Below are 20,341 nucleotides of genomic sequence, written 5' to 3'. Positions count from 1 at the left end.
TCATGCAAAATACTACAGCTCAAGAAAAAGGAATTTCTATCTAGGTAATCTCGTCGTGGACCCAGTTTTTACTACTTTCAACAAACATGAACTCGCAAGGTTCGTGGTTTCTACGATTTTTTTTTTTTTGGTTTTGCAAATGCATATTTATGAAATTGAATCCGATTCCTAGTGGCGAATGCCGAATTTTGATATGGCTTTTCTATGTACTTAGATTGACCTTTTGCATGAGTGCAGAAGAAAGCTGACAAAAACGTTAGCATACGGCTGACTGACATATTGCGTGAAATTTGTGGAAAACTGCTTAACCCATTATCTAGTGATCTATTTTGAAATCAGTTACTTTTATGAATACAGTTAATTTTTTAAACAAAATGGATGGATGGTATCTTGGCAATATTGTGAAAGAGCTCAAGGGCAGTCTAATGACAGGTTTCAGATTTCTCTCGTAAAGTTGCACTGTAAGTAAAAAAATATTTCAATTTTTTCAGCTGTTTTATCAACAACTCTTGTCGGCATTATCGTCCTATATTAAAATAAGCAAAACCAGCGAGGATTTCGGGATTCCAGTGTGAATTCTGAGAGTTCAGAATGGATCCTACGATTTTAGGATGGATCATCATGGGATTCCAGTGTGCATCCTTGGATTCCAGTATGGATCCTGCATTGTAGTGTACAATCCCTGGATCCACACAGGATTATTATGTGGATTGCTGAATTTCTGTGTGGAACTTGGGATTCTTGTGTGGATCTTAGTGTGGTTTTTGGAACTCCTGTGTGAATCTTGGAATTTCATTGTGGATCCATTCATTATAATATGGATCATGGGACTGTATTATGGATTGAAGTCTGGATCGCATAATTTCGGTGTGGTTCTTGGGATTCCAGTATGGATCCCAGAACACTATTGTGGATTCTGGCATTTCAACGTGGATTCCTTTATTCCAGTGTTAATCTAATCCGAGTGTAGATCGTAGGCATTGGGGGAGAGTTCCTGGGACTATGATGTGGTTTTAGAGTGACAGTGGGGATCTTATTATTCCAGAGTGGATTCCAGGTTTGACCCTAGTATTGCAGTGTGGATTTTGGAATCTCCGGTAGTTCCTGGGACTCCGTGATGGATCTTGGGATTACAGTGCGGATCTCGAGATACCAGTCTGGATTCTGATATTTCAGAGTGGATTCTTTGGTAACAGTGTGAATCTTATGATTGAAGTGTTCATCGTGGGATTTCAGTATGGATCTTGGGGGATCACAATATTCCAGCCAGGTTGGTAGTTCAATGTAAATCTTGGGTGTAAAGTGTGGAAGTAGGGATTTCAGTACGGATTCTAGGATTCCAGCGTAGATCCTGTGATTTCAGCGTGGAGCATGGATTACCAGTATAGATTCTGCGAATCCTGTGTGGATCCAGGGATTGTAGTGTGCATCCTGGTATACAAGTGTGGGTATACTAGTGTGGCACCCGGGATTTCAGTATGGACCCTGGAATTCCAGTATGAATGCTCAGATTCCAGTATAGATCTTCGAACTCCAGTGTGGATAACGATATTCGATTGTGGATCCTAGGATTTCAGTATGGATCCTGGGAATCCAGCGAGGATTCTGGGGTTCCAGTGTGGATCCTGGTGTCACGGTATGGATCCTGGTATTCCAGTATGGGTCCTAATATTGTAGTTTACCATGGAATTGCAGTATGGATGCTCGAATTTCAGTGTGATCATGGGATTCTAGTATGGATCCTTGTATTCCAGCGTGGATTATGGGATACCAGTGTGGATCCTCGGGATACAGTATGAATCCTGGTATTCTTGTAAAAATCCTGGGATTTCAGTATTGATTCTGAAATTTCAGTGTGGATGTTGAGATCCCAGTGTGGATGCTGTGATGGTGTGATTTTTGATATTTCAGTGTGAATCCAAAGATTCCAGTGTGGATGCTATGATTCCGGTGTAGATTCCAGCATTTCAATGTAGATCCAATAAAGCCATTGTGAATCCTTGGATTCCTGTATGGATTCCAGTGAGAATTGTTAAATGAGAATTCTAAGACTCCTATGGCTTTGAGAGGCAATACTGTAGGAGTTATGTTGAAATACTAAGCAAATGTCGTGGAAATACTGCGGAAATAGTGAACAAATCGTTTGAAAATACAATGAAAATCTTACTGGAATCCTGGGATTCTTGTTAGTGTCGTGTGCAAATTCTTTGGATATTCTGAGAGGTTCCAGTGTAAGTTCGGAGGGAATCCTGTAAGAGCTATGTGCAAACAATTAGAATTCCTGAGAGAAACCTGTGGAATTACTTTGGGAATCATGTAAGAATACCATAAGAGTCCTGTAAGAATTCTCTGGAAACTTTGTGCTAAACCTTTAGGAATTCTGTGGGATTTGTGTAGAAATACTGCGGAAATTGTGAGAATCCTATGGAAATCCCATATGGTTTCTATGAGCATCCTGGGGAAACTCCAATGGAAATTCAGTGGGAATCTGGCGGATATTGTGTGAGAATCCTATGGGAATCCTGCTGAATTCATTTTGGGGTTGTGTGGGAAACTCCAAAATTCCTGTGGAAATAATATGGAAATATCTTGGCAATCCTGCTGAACTCTCAGTGATTTTTATTACACGTTGGTATGTATGTATGAACGTAAACGAGTACGTGTTCTGCATATTCGTCTATGTGCTCGTTTGTGTTTCGTACGCATGTCACTTTTCAATATCGACGGGGTTGGTAGTCTAATGGCTATCGCTTTTGCTTCTCAAGCAGGAGGTCCTGGGTTCAATCCCTGGCCCGTTCCTTTCTCATCTATGTAACGTTCTATCTAATAGCTATCTTTTTCTATTCGGCGCCGTTATCAATCTAGAAATATCAAGGATAGTGTAATTGCACATTGAAGATGGTAAAAAGCTAAAACCCAAGCTCCCATCTGAGTGGTTCTCTGTGCAAATACTATCCTGATTGATCACGGAGTAGCAACTACGAAGTGTATGTTCCATCAGTTGATCGTTTTTGTTTTTTGATCGTACGCATGTCACTTTTCAATATCAGTTGTTTAACTTTTCATAATTTACAAATAAACCTCGTTTTGTCAATTGTAATTATAACTGTAAATTTTATCGAAGATTACCATTTAAATGATGATTTTCTCATTCTCTTATCATGTTGCGATACTCCAGAAAGAATCAGGTGATTACTATGAATGTAAAATGATTCGGGCGTTAATGTGTTGATGTTATATTCCCTGTCAAATATTGAAATATTTTGAACTATGGTAACCAGAAGAAGGTAATTAGCGACTAAGTTTTTAAAAAGATACTTGCTACTTGATAATAGGTCTAAGAATATTGATATGTTGATTAATTGACGCTTGGTGTTCTGCAAATATCTTGATGAATACCTAATAAGATCCTGATGAACTCCATGTGAGATCCTTGGTTGATCTTGATATATATTCATATGCAAATATATGTGAGATCTGGGGCAGATTTCTGATAAAATCTTCAACCAATGACTAGTGATGCCTTGGCTGTTTTCAGTGCTAGTGAATTCACAACTTAATATGATATCATCTTTTGATACCAAATCAGTTACAGCAAGGACCCGATTTTGTCAGCCCCCGATGAATTTTAGAAATGAAATGGGGAACCTGACAAAATCGGGTCATTTTATTTTGTTCCTGTTTTTCAAATTTTGACGTGTTACATGGTTGCATGGACTTTTAAGAGGGCGATAGACATGGGCGATGCCAGTTTTTTTTTATCAGGGGCTCCCCCCTCCCTTATATTGGTAATATAGATTTTTAACACTTAATAAGGGGCATTGCCATTGTCCCCTTTGGCTACACCTATGCATGCATGACATCAAACATCATCATCAATTTTAATGTAAACGTGGTAAAACATGACAATAATATTTTTTGACAAATTTAAAATAGGTAAACAAAATTGGGTCAAAAAGCTGTCAAAATCGGGGGTAGACAAAATCGGGGGCAAAAAAAATCGGAGGCTGACAAAATCGGATCAGTACTGTGTTACATTACATGACTATTACGAAGCCACAAATGTAGCTTCGGATGAAATATCCTTCACAGTTTTCTGACGAGATATTTGAAGCATTCTTGGTAGAGTTATTTGGACGGATTCCAGAGTTTTCTTGTTTTTTCGACAGGAATTTACTAAAAATTATCCTTACATTTCAGAAAAAAATCTTAAAGTTTAAGCTTTGGCCTTCAAACCAGTAATTTGATATACCTATTTGTCTTCCAAACCTCAGTTTTTTTCAGCTTCTGGAGGTAAGCTTTTCTAAAGCTAGTTTTTTCAGATTTTAGAAGAGAAGCTCTTCCAGCTTCTGGCAGAAAAAAAAAAATTTCCAGCCTCCGGAAGAAAAAAAAATTCCAGCTTCTGGAAGTGAAGCGTATCCAATTTCTGGAAGAGAAGCTTTTCCAGCTTCTGGAAGAGAAGTCTTTCCAGCTTCTAGAAAAGTAACTTTTACAGCTTCCGGGAGACGCTCTGGATTCTGAAAGAGATGCTTATACAGCTTCTGAAGGCTTCGCTTTTTAGTTTCTGTAAAAGCGTAGCTTTTTTAGCATCTGGTATAGAAGTTTTTCCAGCTTGTAGAAAAGAAACTTTTCCAGCTTCTGGAATAGAGTTTTAACAACTTCTGGTAGAGAATCTTTTCCAATATCTAGTAGACATATCTTTCTAGGGCTCTGTAAATGCAGCTTTTTTAGGGTTTATAAATATGATATGATGTGATAGTGAGCTTTAACAGCTTCTGGAAAAGAAGCTTTTCCAGCTTCTAGCTAAGAAACTTTTCCAGCTTCAATCTAAGAAACGTTTCCAGATTTCTGTAGAAAGGTTTTCAAGGTTTAAGATTTTCTAGCGGTCGCAGTATAATTTGCTGTTGAAAGTTTTAAATTGCATACTCGTACAAAATCACAATAAACCACCATACAACCAATCTAATACTCACCTTGCATAATATCAGCCACCGAGGCGGGCACCGTCGGCAGCCGGGGCATCGTGTGCAGCTTGGTCACATCGGACACCGGAACCAGGGCCCGAGCCAAATCTCCAGCCTTGCAGCGCACGTACTCCTTCCGCAGGTCGCTGAATCGCCAGTAGTACGCGGGTAGCTGAATATCTTTGGCACCGGCTTCCGGGTGGAGACACTGCCGCAGGGGCAGCTGTCCATCGACCACCAGCCGAAAGTTGCCCCCGCAGGGGTCAATCTGGAGGGACCGTGTGTAGGAATCGAACTGCAAAATAGGGTGGAAGAAAAAACGAAATGATGATTAGTCGAGATGTAAGGGGGTTTTGGTTGGATGCTGCTTTGCCCGCTTATTTTATGGAAACAAAGCTTTTGATAATAATTTTGGAACTTAAGCACAATAGAGTCCTATTTTTTTTTTTTTTTTGATAATACTTTGTTTTTATTGAATAACACAGGGGTTCAACTTTTTATCACTGGGGTGGTTCATATCTGACATTTTAGAAGGGACACGGAAAACAAAATACACCCAAAGTTTGAGTATAAACCAAAATCTCAAAAACCGAAAACAATTGTTTATTAGACTTAAACCAAAGAAAAACGTTTAAAAATTTAGTAAATATGTGTTTCTGGCCTAAGCTTAAGTATTTGGTATTGAAATTGAGACAGGGCTTTAGGACCCAATCTTGAGATACGTCGTACGTTGTATTAACCAAGCACGCACGCTTGGCAATCTTATCGCAACGGGGATTTCGGTTTATTGTTTTCCCTCCGGAGGGGGCGCCCGAGTATATATGCACAAACAGAAATTTACGACCCCGGGTGACTGCTGGCAGCAAAATTCGATAAGTTACGGTAGCCGATCGAGTCGAATTTGGATGAGTCTGTTTCGCTATTTCGTAATTTAGTAGGCTGCCTCGAGGAGAAAGAGGGTAGGAAACTACTCATTTTCTGTTTGGTGGTCAACATATGCAACTGTAATGCAACGCAGCAATGGAACGAAGGAATAGTGGGGCAGGATGGCGCTATCTATCACCAGAGAAATGAGAGAAAATTAGTCAGCCACTGGGGTATCTAAATAGCAACATTGCGGACACAAACTGGTTGCCATGGGTGGCGAAACCTAGGGCCCGGTTTTAATTATAGAGACCTCTACGGGGTGTGCAATGGCTAATTCTACGCCAATTGGAGTCATTCGCAGTCGTACACACAGACTGCGTGACACGGTGGTACACTTTCCGGGTTTTCCATCTCGGCATTCGCTTTCAATCGATTGGTGTCCAGTGACGATGCGAGGGATGGGCAAAAGGATGGTCAATCAAGATTAAGTAAATTAGAAAAACATTCGGTTTTTCACTCATACAATGTGTTTAAGGCTAAGTAGCCCGTCATTCGTTTTGGGAACAATGAAGACTTTGCAGCTTGCAATTCCAAAGTGATATAATTCAGTCTTGATAGTTTATATTGGCTTGAAAAAGTAACACTGTACCCGCAAACATGCATAAAGTATGCTGATACTTTTTTCAGCTGTGTCAGTGCAAAATCGGCAAAACCAACTGGTTTTCTTTGATTCGAAATTGTGAGATGAATGAGCAACAATGATCAACGACGGGTACACATTTCAATTACGGCCTACTTCGCCTTAAAATAGAAAATAGAAAAATTAAAATATTGAATAATAGAATGATCTCATCAGTTTGTTTAGTACATATGATATAAAAATTTCCTATAAGGGGTGATCTTTTGAACTACCGAACCATACTCGACAAAAGAATAGTAACTATTGAGTCCTTGAAGAAGATCATCAAAGGACCTAAACTTTGAACAAAATAAAATAAACAGCCGGACACCCTCATACTCTGTGACTTCTTATACGAAGGACAATTATTCGTTACATTTTTTTTTACATCGTCAAACAGAAAAAAGTTCTCAAACTGCCTATGATCACGATTGCCCAGCTGTTCGTAAATGACAGATTAGTCATCATGATTCAGTTGTTCCCTCTGATGGAACATCGCTAAGCTTCAACTTCCCACCAGTCAGCGCACTTCACACAAATACGCACATTCCTGCCTCATACTGTTGAGAGACGAAAACTAGTTCTGAAGCATTTCTCAATCTGTCATGTTGTAGCCGTTGATCGTTTGGTTGGATTAACGACTCTCCATTTCATGTGGAAACATAAGCTCACGCACCAGCAGCAACTATACCCGTCTAGTATCTATTTAGCAGTAGCTCAGACTACTAATATATTGAGCTCAACATAGTTGCAGCCTAATTATTAAACGACAACGATTAAGCCCAACAACGAACGCAAGCTTCAATGGCTTTGAACTGTCTGTCCGTCCGCCAACAAAACTTCATTCTGCGTTTTTTCTTGCTCCCAGTCGCTTATACTTATTACACTGATTCAATTGAGTCGAAAAAATGGCGACAACCGGAGAATGCTTGCATTACATGCATTACAGCTCATTATTGCTTGCCAAGCAGACAAAGATCAAAGTCACTTGTAAGTATGTTACACGGCTGAATCAAAACACCAATTCGATTGTGGCTTAGACAGTTCATACCACGAACCTAACAACGATATAATTGGGCGTAATTAGGCGGTGGACATTGATGCAAGTAAGTGCCGACATCTAGACTAAATGGATATGACCACTGTATGGCCATTCAGCGTTGACAGACAAAAAGGTTCGAAATAAAGTCGTTTAATGCCACAACAATAATTAATATCGAAGGCGCCTTGAAAACAAGGACAGCGACACATAGATCCTGCATCGAAATACATTGTAAACGCAACTGAATTCTAGATTAAATCGAACAATTTTACAACAATCTTATTCATGTTTGAATTGAACTGCAATTAGAATAACAATAATTTTCTCAAAGTTCTTTTCTTTTACTCCGATCGACTTTCTGAAATCTTTTCTTTTACTCCGATCGACTTTCTGACGCAGTGTTCGTAGATTCACGCTCAAATCCCAATCATTGAGTTCTCCCTCGAGGGCAAACTCATATGAGATTAGCTTCGCATGCAATTTTGATGCAAGCGAGTGATTCGCTTACACTCATGCCGTTCAGACATAACACCCAATGATATTGTTTACATCACAAAAATTTGTTGTATTTCTAAGCAAAAGCATCAATGACCGTACAATTCGTAGTTACTACTCCGTGATTGACCAGAATAATCAGAATTGCACTAGGAACCAACAGACGGAGGTTGGGAGTAGCGTACCATCTTCAGAATACAATTTCGAGAAATCCAAGCATTATAAAGTCAAAAATGGCGCCGGCCACGTTCTTACGGTCATCAGGGAAGGGAAGGAATGTTAGTGTTACTAAAGACCGAGTATACCTCTGCATCTCCATGGTTGTCACGGAAAGGAGTTTTTGTTAGTGGAAAGTAGTAGGAAACTACACCATTTGCACGCAAACAAATCCGTTCTCATAATCGTGAACAAAAAGTCATGGTAAACGGAACACAATGCTTGTTCTATTTTATGAATCTATTCCCAAAAGCGTGATTGTTTGCATCTCGTTTATATGAACCTAATCAGTAATCCAAGAACATAGTTCTTGCCTCTTCCAATAGCATGCTTGTTTAGTAACGCTTTCGGTATCATGACTCTCAAATCATGATATCCAGAACCCATTGAACCATTTTCACGATTTGGTTCCTGATAACAAGAACTCTGTTCACGCGCGCTGTCAAAAATGATAACGCATGCGCATAAACAAATATCCTCGGTAGTCAACAAAGGAATGGCGGTCCGGAATGAGAATTGAGAGTATGCATGTTTGTTTTAGATTTTCATCATAATTTGCATGTTTGAACGTTTTCTGCGTGAATTATCAAGTAAGTAACTATTTTTTCTTCATGCTATGCGTGCAGAAATATTACGTATTGCTCAAAATGTGCTCGATTTGCTGCTGAAAAATTGCGTATTCCTTCAACTAAGCGGGCGTAGCTTTCGAAAGGTGTTGAAAGAAGGATTTGCTGCTACCTTGTCGTGTTTTCGGATTGCGTAGCTTACGGATTTACAGTCATGGCATCTCAATACAATCAATTGCATTAGAAAATACTTCTATAATCATTCACTAACGAAAAACAGGCCATAAAAAATCATCATGTATCTTAAAGGTGCCAGGAATCCAAAACATCACCATGAACTATGTTCCAGGTTCCAAGAATACTGTTCTAGTTTACTAGAACAAAAATCACGGATCCTTGATTTTCTTCCTACCATTGATCCGTTTCGCAGGCGTTACGAATGATTTGAGGAACATAGTTCCCGATGACGTGATTTTTATTCATGGTGTACATTCGTAAACCGAAATTCACCTTGTTCCAGAGTTCGTGATTGATTGTGCGCATTTTCTGGAACGGTTTTATTTGCGTGTGGATTCACCTTGGTAGGTGATGTGATTAATGTAGCCTCAATTTAAAATTATCTTTTTAGATGAAGACTGAAACATGAAATATGTCGACACTTCTGGTGACGAACCATTCATAATTTTTTGCAAATACAAAAGAGGATATGTTTGGAAGGAATTTTAGTATGGCATCCATTGTGACCAGAGACCGAGTATATTTAAGCATCTCCATGATTATCACATAAGAATCATCTTATAGATTTAATTTGATAAGTTCTTCTTCTTCTTCTTCTTTCTGGCATTACGTCCCCACTGGGACAAAGCCTGCTTCTCAGCTTAGTGTTCTTATGAGCACTTCCACAGTTATTAACTGAGAGCTTACTGTGCCAATGACCATTTTTGCATGCGTATATCGTGTGGCAGGTACGAAGATACTCTATGCCCTGGGAAGTCGAGAAAATTTCCAACCCGAAAAGATCCTCGACCGGCGGGATTCGAACCCACGACCCTCAGCTTGGTCTTGCTGAATAGCTGCGCGTTTACCGCTACGGCTATCTGAGCCCCCAATTTGATAAGTTCTAGAACATTAATTAAGAAAGTCATCTATCAGTCTCGAAACGTCGACACTTCTTGTGTCGAACAACTCAAACACAACAATTATTCTTTGTAATTTCTAAGCAAGAGCAATCGTATGTGTCTTTTTTTTTATTTATTTATGGGGAAAAGCCCGTTGAAGTGAATTCCTTTCGAGTTTCTTCTTCAATAGGCATAAAACCCATCTATTTTTATTATTTTTTCCGAACATTTTTACAAGCTTTTAGCATTTTCCAGTGAGTTGTACTCTTTTAAGGAATTTGCTACGAATCTCATAAATTAATTGCATACATTAATACATTATGAACAAATTCTTGGAATTCAATATTCAAAGATTATTAGTGATAATTGAGTTTGATGTTGAAGCGATGACGGTGGCGATGAATGGCGGCGGGCAGTTTGTGGGCGGATGATTTGCGTTAGGTGGCGGGTGGTGGGTTGGTGGTAGGCAGTGGGCGGTTATTGGTGGCTGATGGCGGGTGGCGGGCGGTGGGCGGCAGTAATTTTGGTCACTTGGTCTTTATGAATGGGATTGTAATTTAATTGATCACGGCATCCTGTCAGTGTACGCTCCCTATTTGGACAAGGAAAAAGTAATGTATGTATGATGCAAAATATGAATTAGAGCATGCCGACACTTAAGTGTGCACTTGGAACCAATGATTTTTTTATATACATTTTCATATACGTTGAATTCATACCGTTTTCCCGATAAAGATATGTATTGACATATTTCAATTATTTCAAATAGAAGCATGAAACGAGCTCGCCAATTGGTAATCCATCGTCGTCAATTTCGTCATCCATACACCTAACATACACACGGGCTGCCGAAACGCGAAATCGTAATTGATTGCTCGGGCCTTCTCGAAACACTGCCCGGCAAAGACGCGCAAACCGAGAGGGAAAAACCAAACACACAATTCCTTCTCGGAGCACTCAATTACATTACAAAGATTTGTTGTATTTCTGTCCCAAAAATAAAGAGTAAGGTTTGAGTGAAAAAACTGTGGAAATTCATAGAAGCCAATAAGTCAAAAACATGAGCCAAATCATGCAAGATGTCTTTGCTGTTGAAATGCGTGAGCTACAAAAAAATATCAAGCATGAGATATGAAAATATGAGAATTTAGCTGTACACACTTAGATCAAATCACGAAGTCGGTAATTTATTTACCGAAATCTCAACAGCTGAACGTTCGGTAATCGGTTCGGTAAACGAATGGATTACCGAAATTTCGGTAAATTGAATTTTTGAGCGCAGCTGTCAAAACTACCAATTTTTCGGTAATCTGCTACCGAAAAAATGTAGCCCTGTCCCCCGGTTTTTTTTTCCTTGATAACCTGCATTACCATTAGTAATACCAATAAAATAGGCAAAACTATACTATCACAAAATAATTCTCATATTTTATTGTATTGTGCAATCGCGAACAACTACTATTGCTTAACATCCAAAATTAAGCACGTCTGAAGATGAGGGCCATCGATGTTGGAAGTACCATGAAAAAAATGATAAATTCTTTTGTTCTCATGACTTTTACTGTGCGCCGTGTGTTGTTGCTGTCTCGCTCTCTCTCAAGCACATTTTGAAAACAGGGCGCACAGTAAAAGTCAAACGTTTTATAGCATGCATAGGCTCATATAAATTCCAAAGGGTATACTGCGAAACCAGAAAAAAAAGACACATGACGACAGATGTTGTCAACTTGCAGATTTACCGATTTCGGTGAGCTGATAGATAGATTACCGAAACATCAGTGAAATATTTTACCGTTGCCGGTGATGCTGGCGATTCACAGACGCAGATCAGCGATAATTCACCGAAATTCGGTAGTATTGCTGTCAAGAACTGCTTCATTACCGAAACATCTGTAATTTATCGTTCTACAGTTCGAATTCGGTAATTTTATTTACCGAACTCCAACACTCTGTTTAAGTGTGTACCTGATGTTTTGTTCGAAATCACAATAATTTGATTATATCGACCTTAAACAATTGCTTCCAAGAATGAAAACCTATTCATTTAGTGAATATAAATGCGGAATTTACTCGTATTACCCAAAAAAAAAGTTTCAGTACGATTTCTTGAACTAGAAATTCCAGAGGTTTCTACTAGCAGCGAAGTATAAAAATACTGCAGTTGTATTATACACATTTTACAGATTCTTCAGAAGTAGGGCCTAGATAGTTTGATCTACAAATGTGAAAGATTTGGTGACATGTGACTCAGAGGTATGGGAAAAAATATGACCCTCAGTACTTCACTGCATGACACAACATAACATTATAAATGTTCAATAAACATGAAATCTCATATCATTCTAATCAAAATTAAATTTCTGATAACTTTTTAGACTATCAAATTTGTTTCAAACTTTCCCAGATTTCTTCATGTGCTTTTAACCCTTCAGTCGTCGCGCGGTTTGGCACCGTCAGAACCACCACGCTGATGCTGTGTACGATAAGCGAGGTTTTTTCACCACTGTTGTACAAAATACAACAGCGCGACGACTGAAGTGTTAAGAATAATTTCATTGTTTTCGAACGATGTAAACAAAAAATGAAAAAATGCTTGTTTAAGTTTCCATAGTTCATATGAGAGATAAGCTAGTAAATCTGCAATGTTATAGAATAAAGAAGGTCGCAGAATTTTTTTAAATTTTTATTTTATTTTAAAACAACAATACCGTTTGAGTTTATATTGCATGTATTTAAGGCCTCAGCAAAGCTCAACTCTTCAAGCACTTAAGGCTTTAATGAAGTCTCATCAGCAAACACAAATTAATTATTTATGTTCACACCTTAGCATTACCAATCTTTGAAAGCCTTCGGATGGTGAGTGAAGATTTCGGTACCGCATATTCAATAACCTCAAATAAATAAACATTTGTGGTATTTTAGTGATTCGTATTGCGAACGCTAATGAACATATCATTAGAAACGTCAAATCAAGCATGACTTTTCAATCCGACGTATATGCAAAATTAAACAAATCGATAAAATGTGCTTTGCATGTGCTCGTCAAACGCAATTATTATTTGACTTTAGAAAACAAATTTAGATTATGTCCTACGAGCAATTTTCTCAGTGCAGGCATTGCAGAAATCGTACTTTTTTGATTTAGCACGATCAAAGCAAGCGAAGAAAAACATCCCATCTGTTGCGGTCTATTATCGACAATGTATCGCAAGTTGTAACAAGTCTGATAAATAGGAGCAACGAGCAAGAGCCCCAAAGAGAGAGCGATGATAAAATCCATTTTTCTCGTTTGTTTCGGGGGTAGGAGTTTTACTTTAGTGGCACAGTAGACAATCCCCTAACACCCGATAGCAATAGTGCCCCCCAGATTTGGAGCTTGTTTAGAGAAGTTTAATCATGCACTACTATCCCCCCGATTTGATCAAAGTTGTAGCAGTATACGATAAACAGTCTCTCAAAAAGTGTTATGATAGTTACAGAGAGCGATACGTGAGAGATTCTCTCAATTTTCTCGGGATTCAGTCCCTGTCTCAGTGTTTTCAATTTGACTACATACACCCTACGTTTGCAAAGCGAGTCAACTTTCAAAAATATTCACGCTGGCACATACACCATACATACGCCCATAGTAAAACGACCTATGTGCAGAATCAAAACGTACAATTTCGATCAATAGATACGTCATATTGTATCTGAATCACTAAACATGTTGGAAATCGAGAGATTCGAAAACCAATATTTGTTGTTGCTGAACATAGAAAGTGACGAATTATAACTTACTTTATTAGGTTTTTATGTGAATTTACAAACCTAAGTTTGTGAAACTTCAAAACAACTACCGGTGTATCTTAAGTGACGCAAGTGCAAAAGTAACTGTAAAATCAACGCACCAAGAAAGGTGTATGTAACAATGATATCGACCATCGACCATGACTAGAACAAAGCATAGGGTACGTTTAATATTTTTATCATATTTTCAATCTAATTTAAAGCAACTCGGCATTGCTTATTAGTGGTTAGAAACAGTGTTTTTTTTTTTCAACTTATACAAAATACAACAATAGAAAAAAGCAAGCTATTTTTAATAGGATTTAAAATGCTATACAATATATTGCATCGCATGTTTCTCGAATCCTTCCGAGTGTTTGATACGCAGTTTTTTTACCAATGTGGTGATATGAGCACCTTACTTTTGGTTGTAAAATTTTATCATCTATCTATATAAATAAAAATGGAGTGGTGTTTGTATGTCACGAAATGGCTTCCAAACGGGTCAACCGATTTGAATGGTTATTTTTCCGTTTTGTTCGTCAAGTGTTCCAACGTGTTTGTGTGTATAAAAATCCCAGGATATTCACCGGGAAAGTCGGAAAAACGAGCGTGAAGGAAACTGTCATTTTGTATGGGGCGATCCAAAGCATTTTTCAACAGCCTACTTGATGGCAAGACGAAGTTTGCCGGGCCCACTAGTATGTTATAAAATTGCAATTATTTTTTTAAACTGAACTTCAAATTTATTAGTATTTATGAACACTTCGTGCAAGGAGATTAAATTTTAGAGAATATTCTAACAGTCAAACATCATCATTCTTAAATGATAAAATTTGAAAAGGACATTTGGGGCAATATCGGTAGTTTTTTCGAATATAATTTGTTTATTTTTCTTTGAGTTTATTAAGTATTTATTCATACAGTTTTCAAGCGATGCTCATTCTATCCCATCGACCAAACCGTCCCATCTTTCCCTAAAACAATTTTCATACCAAATCTGCGGAATTTGAAGCTGCCCGTAATTTGAATCATAACGGTATACACCTTTACATGATTTTTATTCCAGACGACTCTTCGTTTTTTGTTTTATATAACAAACACATTGATTTGAATTTCGGATTGCTCATGAAAGGCAACATTAGAAAAGTCAAACAAGTGATAAACTCATCAAACGATTAGAGATACTGTTTAGTTAGATAATCATTGACATGACATCAATAAATGTCAATAAAAATAAAGATTTATTGAATGAGCTTCCAAAGTTGAAAGCTTATGTTTATCAAGACCTAGTTGCTTATAAGTTTCTACTTGTAGTTCTCGCGTTGAGTATCACACAGGCGATGATCGTTTTTCTCTTTGGATTAGTACATGAAAATCAATTGGTTTGCGAAGCATTCTGAGATGCAGGATAACAAAGGACGACGATTACTTTCTACTGAATCAGAAACAACAGTCAAACACAATCACTCGGTCAAGCACTTAACAAAAAAAGTAAATCAATGAAGATAAATCGATCGCTGCAGATACGCCCTCATGAAACTGAACGCGAGAGTTGTTGATTGAGAGCTTTCTTTGCCTAGGTAGCCATTTTCGCAATTGTATTTCATCCGACAGGAACGATTATGTTATATGTCCAGGGAAGTCAAGGAAATTTACATACATTAAAAAAAGATCCTTGGGTGATCGATAAATTATACCCAGACACCTTCAGCTTACACAATTAGATTTTTTCACGAGCTCAGCTGTGCAAATCTCGGTTTTTCAGTTTCAACTGAGACTCAGCTAACAAATAGTCCGGTTGCTTAGTAACGAACACAGATAAAAATATTGAAATTCCAATGTAGTGTAAACTGAGGCATAGAGTAAAAATAAATCAAATTCATCTATTGTTACGGCATTTCGTTTAGTTTTCAACCAAAAATGCTGGAATGCTACATGATCGTGTAAATTTATAGTGCATTTGATAAAAAAATAAGCAATTTCGCTAATATTTCAGTTCATTTTATGCTCCAAATATGTGCATGAAAATAAACTTAAATTTACAACATATTTTGAGCTATGAAGCACAATTTACTGATACTCGGCTTTTATTTCCTGAGTTCCGAGGAAATTTGTTTGCGGACTGCTCGGCTGTGCAAATCTCGATTAAAATTATCCGATATTCGGCATTCTAAATTAAGTGTATAAGAGAACTGTTTTTTTGTTATAATGGCAATAGTTCCAAATAAACAGTAACCTTATTTAACAGTTATCGCAAAGACAGGTTTCAACAATGGTATTATATTCACATTTACAATACTTTACCTAACATTTGATAGAAATTAATTTATGAAAAACTACTGAGAGTTCTGATATTGATTTATAATTTTTTTTGTCATACTGTGCTAAGTCCAATTTGGTAAAGTCTGTGCTCAAAATACAATTACTTGAAACATACATCTGAAAATATATCGTATCGTACCTTACATCTTCTTCTTCTTGGCATTTCATCCTCACTGGAACAGAGCCTACGTCTCAGCTTAGTCTTCTTATGAACACTTCCACAGTTATTAACTGAGAGTTTCCTTTGCCAAAGTTAGCATTTTTGCATTCGTATATCGTGTGGCAGGTACGATGATGATACTCTATGCCCAGGGAAGTCAAAACAAGATCCTGGACAGACAGTGAATCGAACCCAGACACCTTCAGCATGGCTTTGCTTTATAGCCGTATACTTTAACCACTCGGCTAAGGAAGGCCCCATCGTACCATAGATACGATCATTTTAACAACTCTTTCATGAGGCTAAATTATCCATTGAACGGTTTCACTTTGCTGCACTACGACAAATAGGTAGCACGAGGTTGAATTTTTCCATAATGTTCACGCTGCAGTTATATGTTACATCGCAACTTTCCAGTCAATAAAAGAAAAACAAAATGTTCGTGGTGCACTGATTTGAATACTCGCCCATCGAATGGAAAATTTTGCTGCCCTTCTATTATTAGAGTGGTGGGCATCTTATAAACCGCTCCAGATGACAATAAACAGGAGCAAAAAAGTCCCCAACTTGTTGATTCTACTGCCACGCAATATCGCCTTGACGCCATAGGACTTTCCTCAATCAAATGGCGACTCTGCCATAAGGCACTTTACAGCAGCGTCGTTATAAGATGACGCATACGCACGGCAGCAAGATGCGATGGGATTTTGACAAGTCCAATCTCATCGACCGCCATCCTAAAAGTAGATGCTTTTAATGCATCTTGTTACTGTTACTGGTCGTTTGAACGCACGGTACAAAAAGTTAATAGTTATGTTATTATTATTACTGACACGAGATTATACAAGAGCAATAGCGCACGTGCTGCTCGGTATGTTTCCCCTTGTAAATTACGCTTAGGTTGGTGGTGTTGAATGTAATTAAAATCATGTCGTCCATAGTGGCCCTTCTAGTCTAGTGCTGTGGTGAGTAGAGGCCGTAAAAGTTGTACATTATGATCCTAAGAGTAATACTACATCTGATGTGCGCAGTAAATCAAATGCATATGTCGGTGCGATACACCTTTGAATGTAAGGTAATACGCATAATGTTTGGATTGGATAAAAACAGTATAGTATTATGCAACATGTCCCAATATGTTCAAATTCCATGTATCTAAGATTCAGGAATTGAATTTTGAGAAAATTGAGAGTATCTTTAACTTATCGCTTTCTGTGAAAATCATGATCCTCAGCAAATCACGAGACTCTGTTTATCATCTTCTGCTATAGCTCAGAATAGATCGGGGTATAAACCTCCTAATATATGGCCTAGATAGCCGTAGCGGTAAACACAAGACCAGGCTTTGGGAAATTTAACGATCATTGACACACGAGCCATAATTTCATCCAATTTATCCGGCTGTATTCATACAACACGCATGACATTTATCGTTCGTGGAAGATAACGAGCCATGAACGAAAACAAGACAGACACACACCACCTACTGTTTGGCGCCGATCACTGTGTGTCAACACTTGTAACATTCGCTGACCCATTCTCATTCCAATCAAGAAAAAGGCGAATATTTTTTTTTTATTTTCTGTGCTATGATTGCAACCAGAAAATATGAATGTTATTACCAATTTAATGCAAAACATAAATCACCCGAATGGCTCGATACTGTTGCAATCTGTGAGAGTTGCTGGTCTTGAACGCTCTCGTGCCACGGTACCAAACGAGAGAGTGAATGTTTACATTTATAGGGCTCTCCGAATGCGATGTGTCACGAACTGTTATGGTTCGTGAACTGTAACACTCTCCAAATATGGTTCGATCGGCTAATTCGGGACAAAATCCAAACACTGCACAAGATCAAGCTCAGGGTTGTGTTTTCAAATCCCACCGGTCGAGGATCTCAATTTCCCAGGACATAGAGTTCCATCGTATTTGCCACGATAAACACACTCAAAATTGGTCAACTGGCAAAGAAAGCTCTCAGTTAATAAACGTGTAAGTGCTCTTAAGAACACTTAGCTGAGAAGCAGGCTCTATTCTAGTTGGAACATAACGCCAGAAAGATGAAAAAGATCCTAATGTATTAAGAAAATGTTACGCAATGGCAAATCACTTTGAAATGCTCTAAGGTTTTCATTATTTTCGCTTTACATTAAAGGGTTTATTCACAAAATTCATAACGCCAAAAATGGTTATTTTTGACACCCACCCACCCCTTCGTAACGCACTTTGTATTAATATTCTACAAATTTTGTATGAGCTGAAACATCACGAGGACACCTACCCACCCCCTTCAGCGTTATGAAATTTGTGAATGGGCCCAAATACATGAGAATCTAGAATGAAATCACGCATATTTTATGTAAATATGGCCATTTTGGACACATAGGCACCAGTAACCTACTTCAAAAGGAAGCCACATTCAGAATTTCATACGATTGACAACACATGGACAATCATGGATACCTAGATTTGGTCAAAATTCAGTGGAAAACCTATGGACCTATGCACGGATTCACTATTTGACGTTTTAGCGGTGCCGTGTTATTTATGTGACCATGGCAACCAGTGAATTCGGCACCTTTCAAACGTCAAATTAGTGAACTCGTGCATTGGTTCAATTGGTGAAGTTCAGTCGTCGCGCAGTTTGCCACCGTCAGAGCCATTGCGCTGCTGTTGTGAACGAAAAGCGAGGTTTTTTCAGCGGTGTTGTACAAAATACAACAGCGCGACGACTGAAGTGTTAAATACACTAAGTGTGATGTTTGCTTGTGTATCAAAAAAAGACAAAAACTTCTTCACAGCTTTTTATTTTCCACCAGAATTGACGAGAGGTGTGCAGAACACGCTGTTCAAATAAAATGTATGAGTAAAAACAATCAAATAGAAAAATATTGACGTCTCTTTCTTACCCTAGTTGCAGTCATCTTGCCATCACAATAAATATTTTTTCAGTTCTATTCATATTTTCGAGTAAAATGTTACAAGTTTTGTTCTGGCGATTTATCCAGATATCACATTTTCTATTTTTAAACTTTGAAAAACCTCGCGGGAAAGAAAGGGTTAACAGTTCCTCCAGTGATTCTTCAAGAAATTCTTCCTGAGAATCCTCTAGATTCCCTCAGAGATTCTTTCATTTATACCTTAAAGAATTGCTTCAGATACTTCTCAACATGCACAGGATTTCTTTCAAAGTTTCCTCCATGAATTTTGACTGAAAGTTTTCAAGCTTTTTCCTCCCTAGATTTTTTCTAGAAATTCCTCTGAAGTTCTTCCGAAAACAGGGATTTCCAGGGTTCCACTAAGTGTTTGGCCTGGATTTTTTCAAGTTGTTTCTCTGATAATCCTCTAGAATCTCGCCCCAGGGCTTTTCAAGGAAAATCTCTTGGAATTACTCTAAAAATTCCTCAGAAATTTGCAGCTAGGATAAAAGAAATTTCTCTAAAAACTCTATCAGTATGCTTCTAGCGATTTCTCATGGGCTTTTTCCTACCATTCAGGGGCACATGCAGGTAGTCTTCCTGAGATTTTTCCAGACAACCCAGATACCTCTGGCATCCAGAATTCTGACAGAATGTTTCAAAACTACTTCTCCTATAAACTTCTCAATTTTCCTCCCAGTATTTTTTAGAAATTGTTTTTGGGATTCCTCTAAAATTATAAAAAAAAACAGGTATTCCAGTAATTTCCACCTCTTATTATGGACTGGATTTTTTTCAAACTGATTCTCTTATAATCATCTAGAATTTCTTCCTAGGATTTTTCAAAGAATTTCTTGAAATTACTCTAAAAATTCAACAGAAAATTCCTACAAGGACCACAGGATTTTTTTTTTTTTTTTCAAAAATTCCATCAGTATTTCTCTAGCTTTATAATGGCTTTATAATAAGCTCTAGATTTATAATGGGCTTTTTACTAAAATTCTCCCAGGAATTATTGCAGGTATTTTTCCTGAGATTCCTCCAGGTATCCATTCAGAAATTCCTCCAAGAATCCCTCTAGAAATTTTTTCAAGTGTTCATTCAGAAAATACTCTAGAAATTTATCTAGACCTCCTGTGAAGAATTTCGAAGAATTATCGTTTCGGTAATCCTCCAATAGTTCCCACTTGAATTCCTTCAGGTATTTCTTAAATAGTTCTTCA

At 37.9% G+C, this 20,341-nt stretch overlaps 1 protein-coding gene across 4 annotated transcripts in view; it reads right to left on the bottom strand.

The window, feature by feature from the left end:
- The window catches only part of LOC5574775 (RNA-binding protein fusilli), a 267,224-nt gene that overhangs the window by 81,985 nt on the left and 164,898 nt on the right, over window positions 1-20,341 (bottom strand). For all 4 annotated transcript variants that reach the window (XM_021851398.1, XM_021851400.1, XM_021851401.1 and 1 more), the window contains one exon: window positions 4,974-5,259. In XM_021851398.1, coding sequence (XP_021707090.1) covers window positions 4,974-5,259 — 286 coding nt within the window. The remainder of the gene's footprint in view (window positions 1-4,973; window positions 5,260-20,341) is intronic.

This window comes from Aedes aegypti, chromosome 3 (genome assembly GCF_002204515.2).
Source record: "Aedes aegypti strain LVP_AGWG chromosome 3, AaegL5.0 Primary Assembly, whole genome shotgun sequence".
Taxonomy (NCBI): domain Eukaryota; kingdom Metazoa; phylum Arthropoda; class Insecta; order Diptera; family Culicidae; genus Aedes; species Aedes aegypti.
The sequence above is the reverse complement of the archived record's forward strand: the minus strand, read 5'-3'. Positions and strand labels throughout refer to the sequence as shown.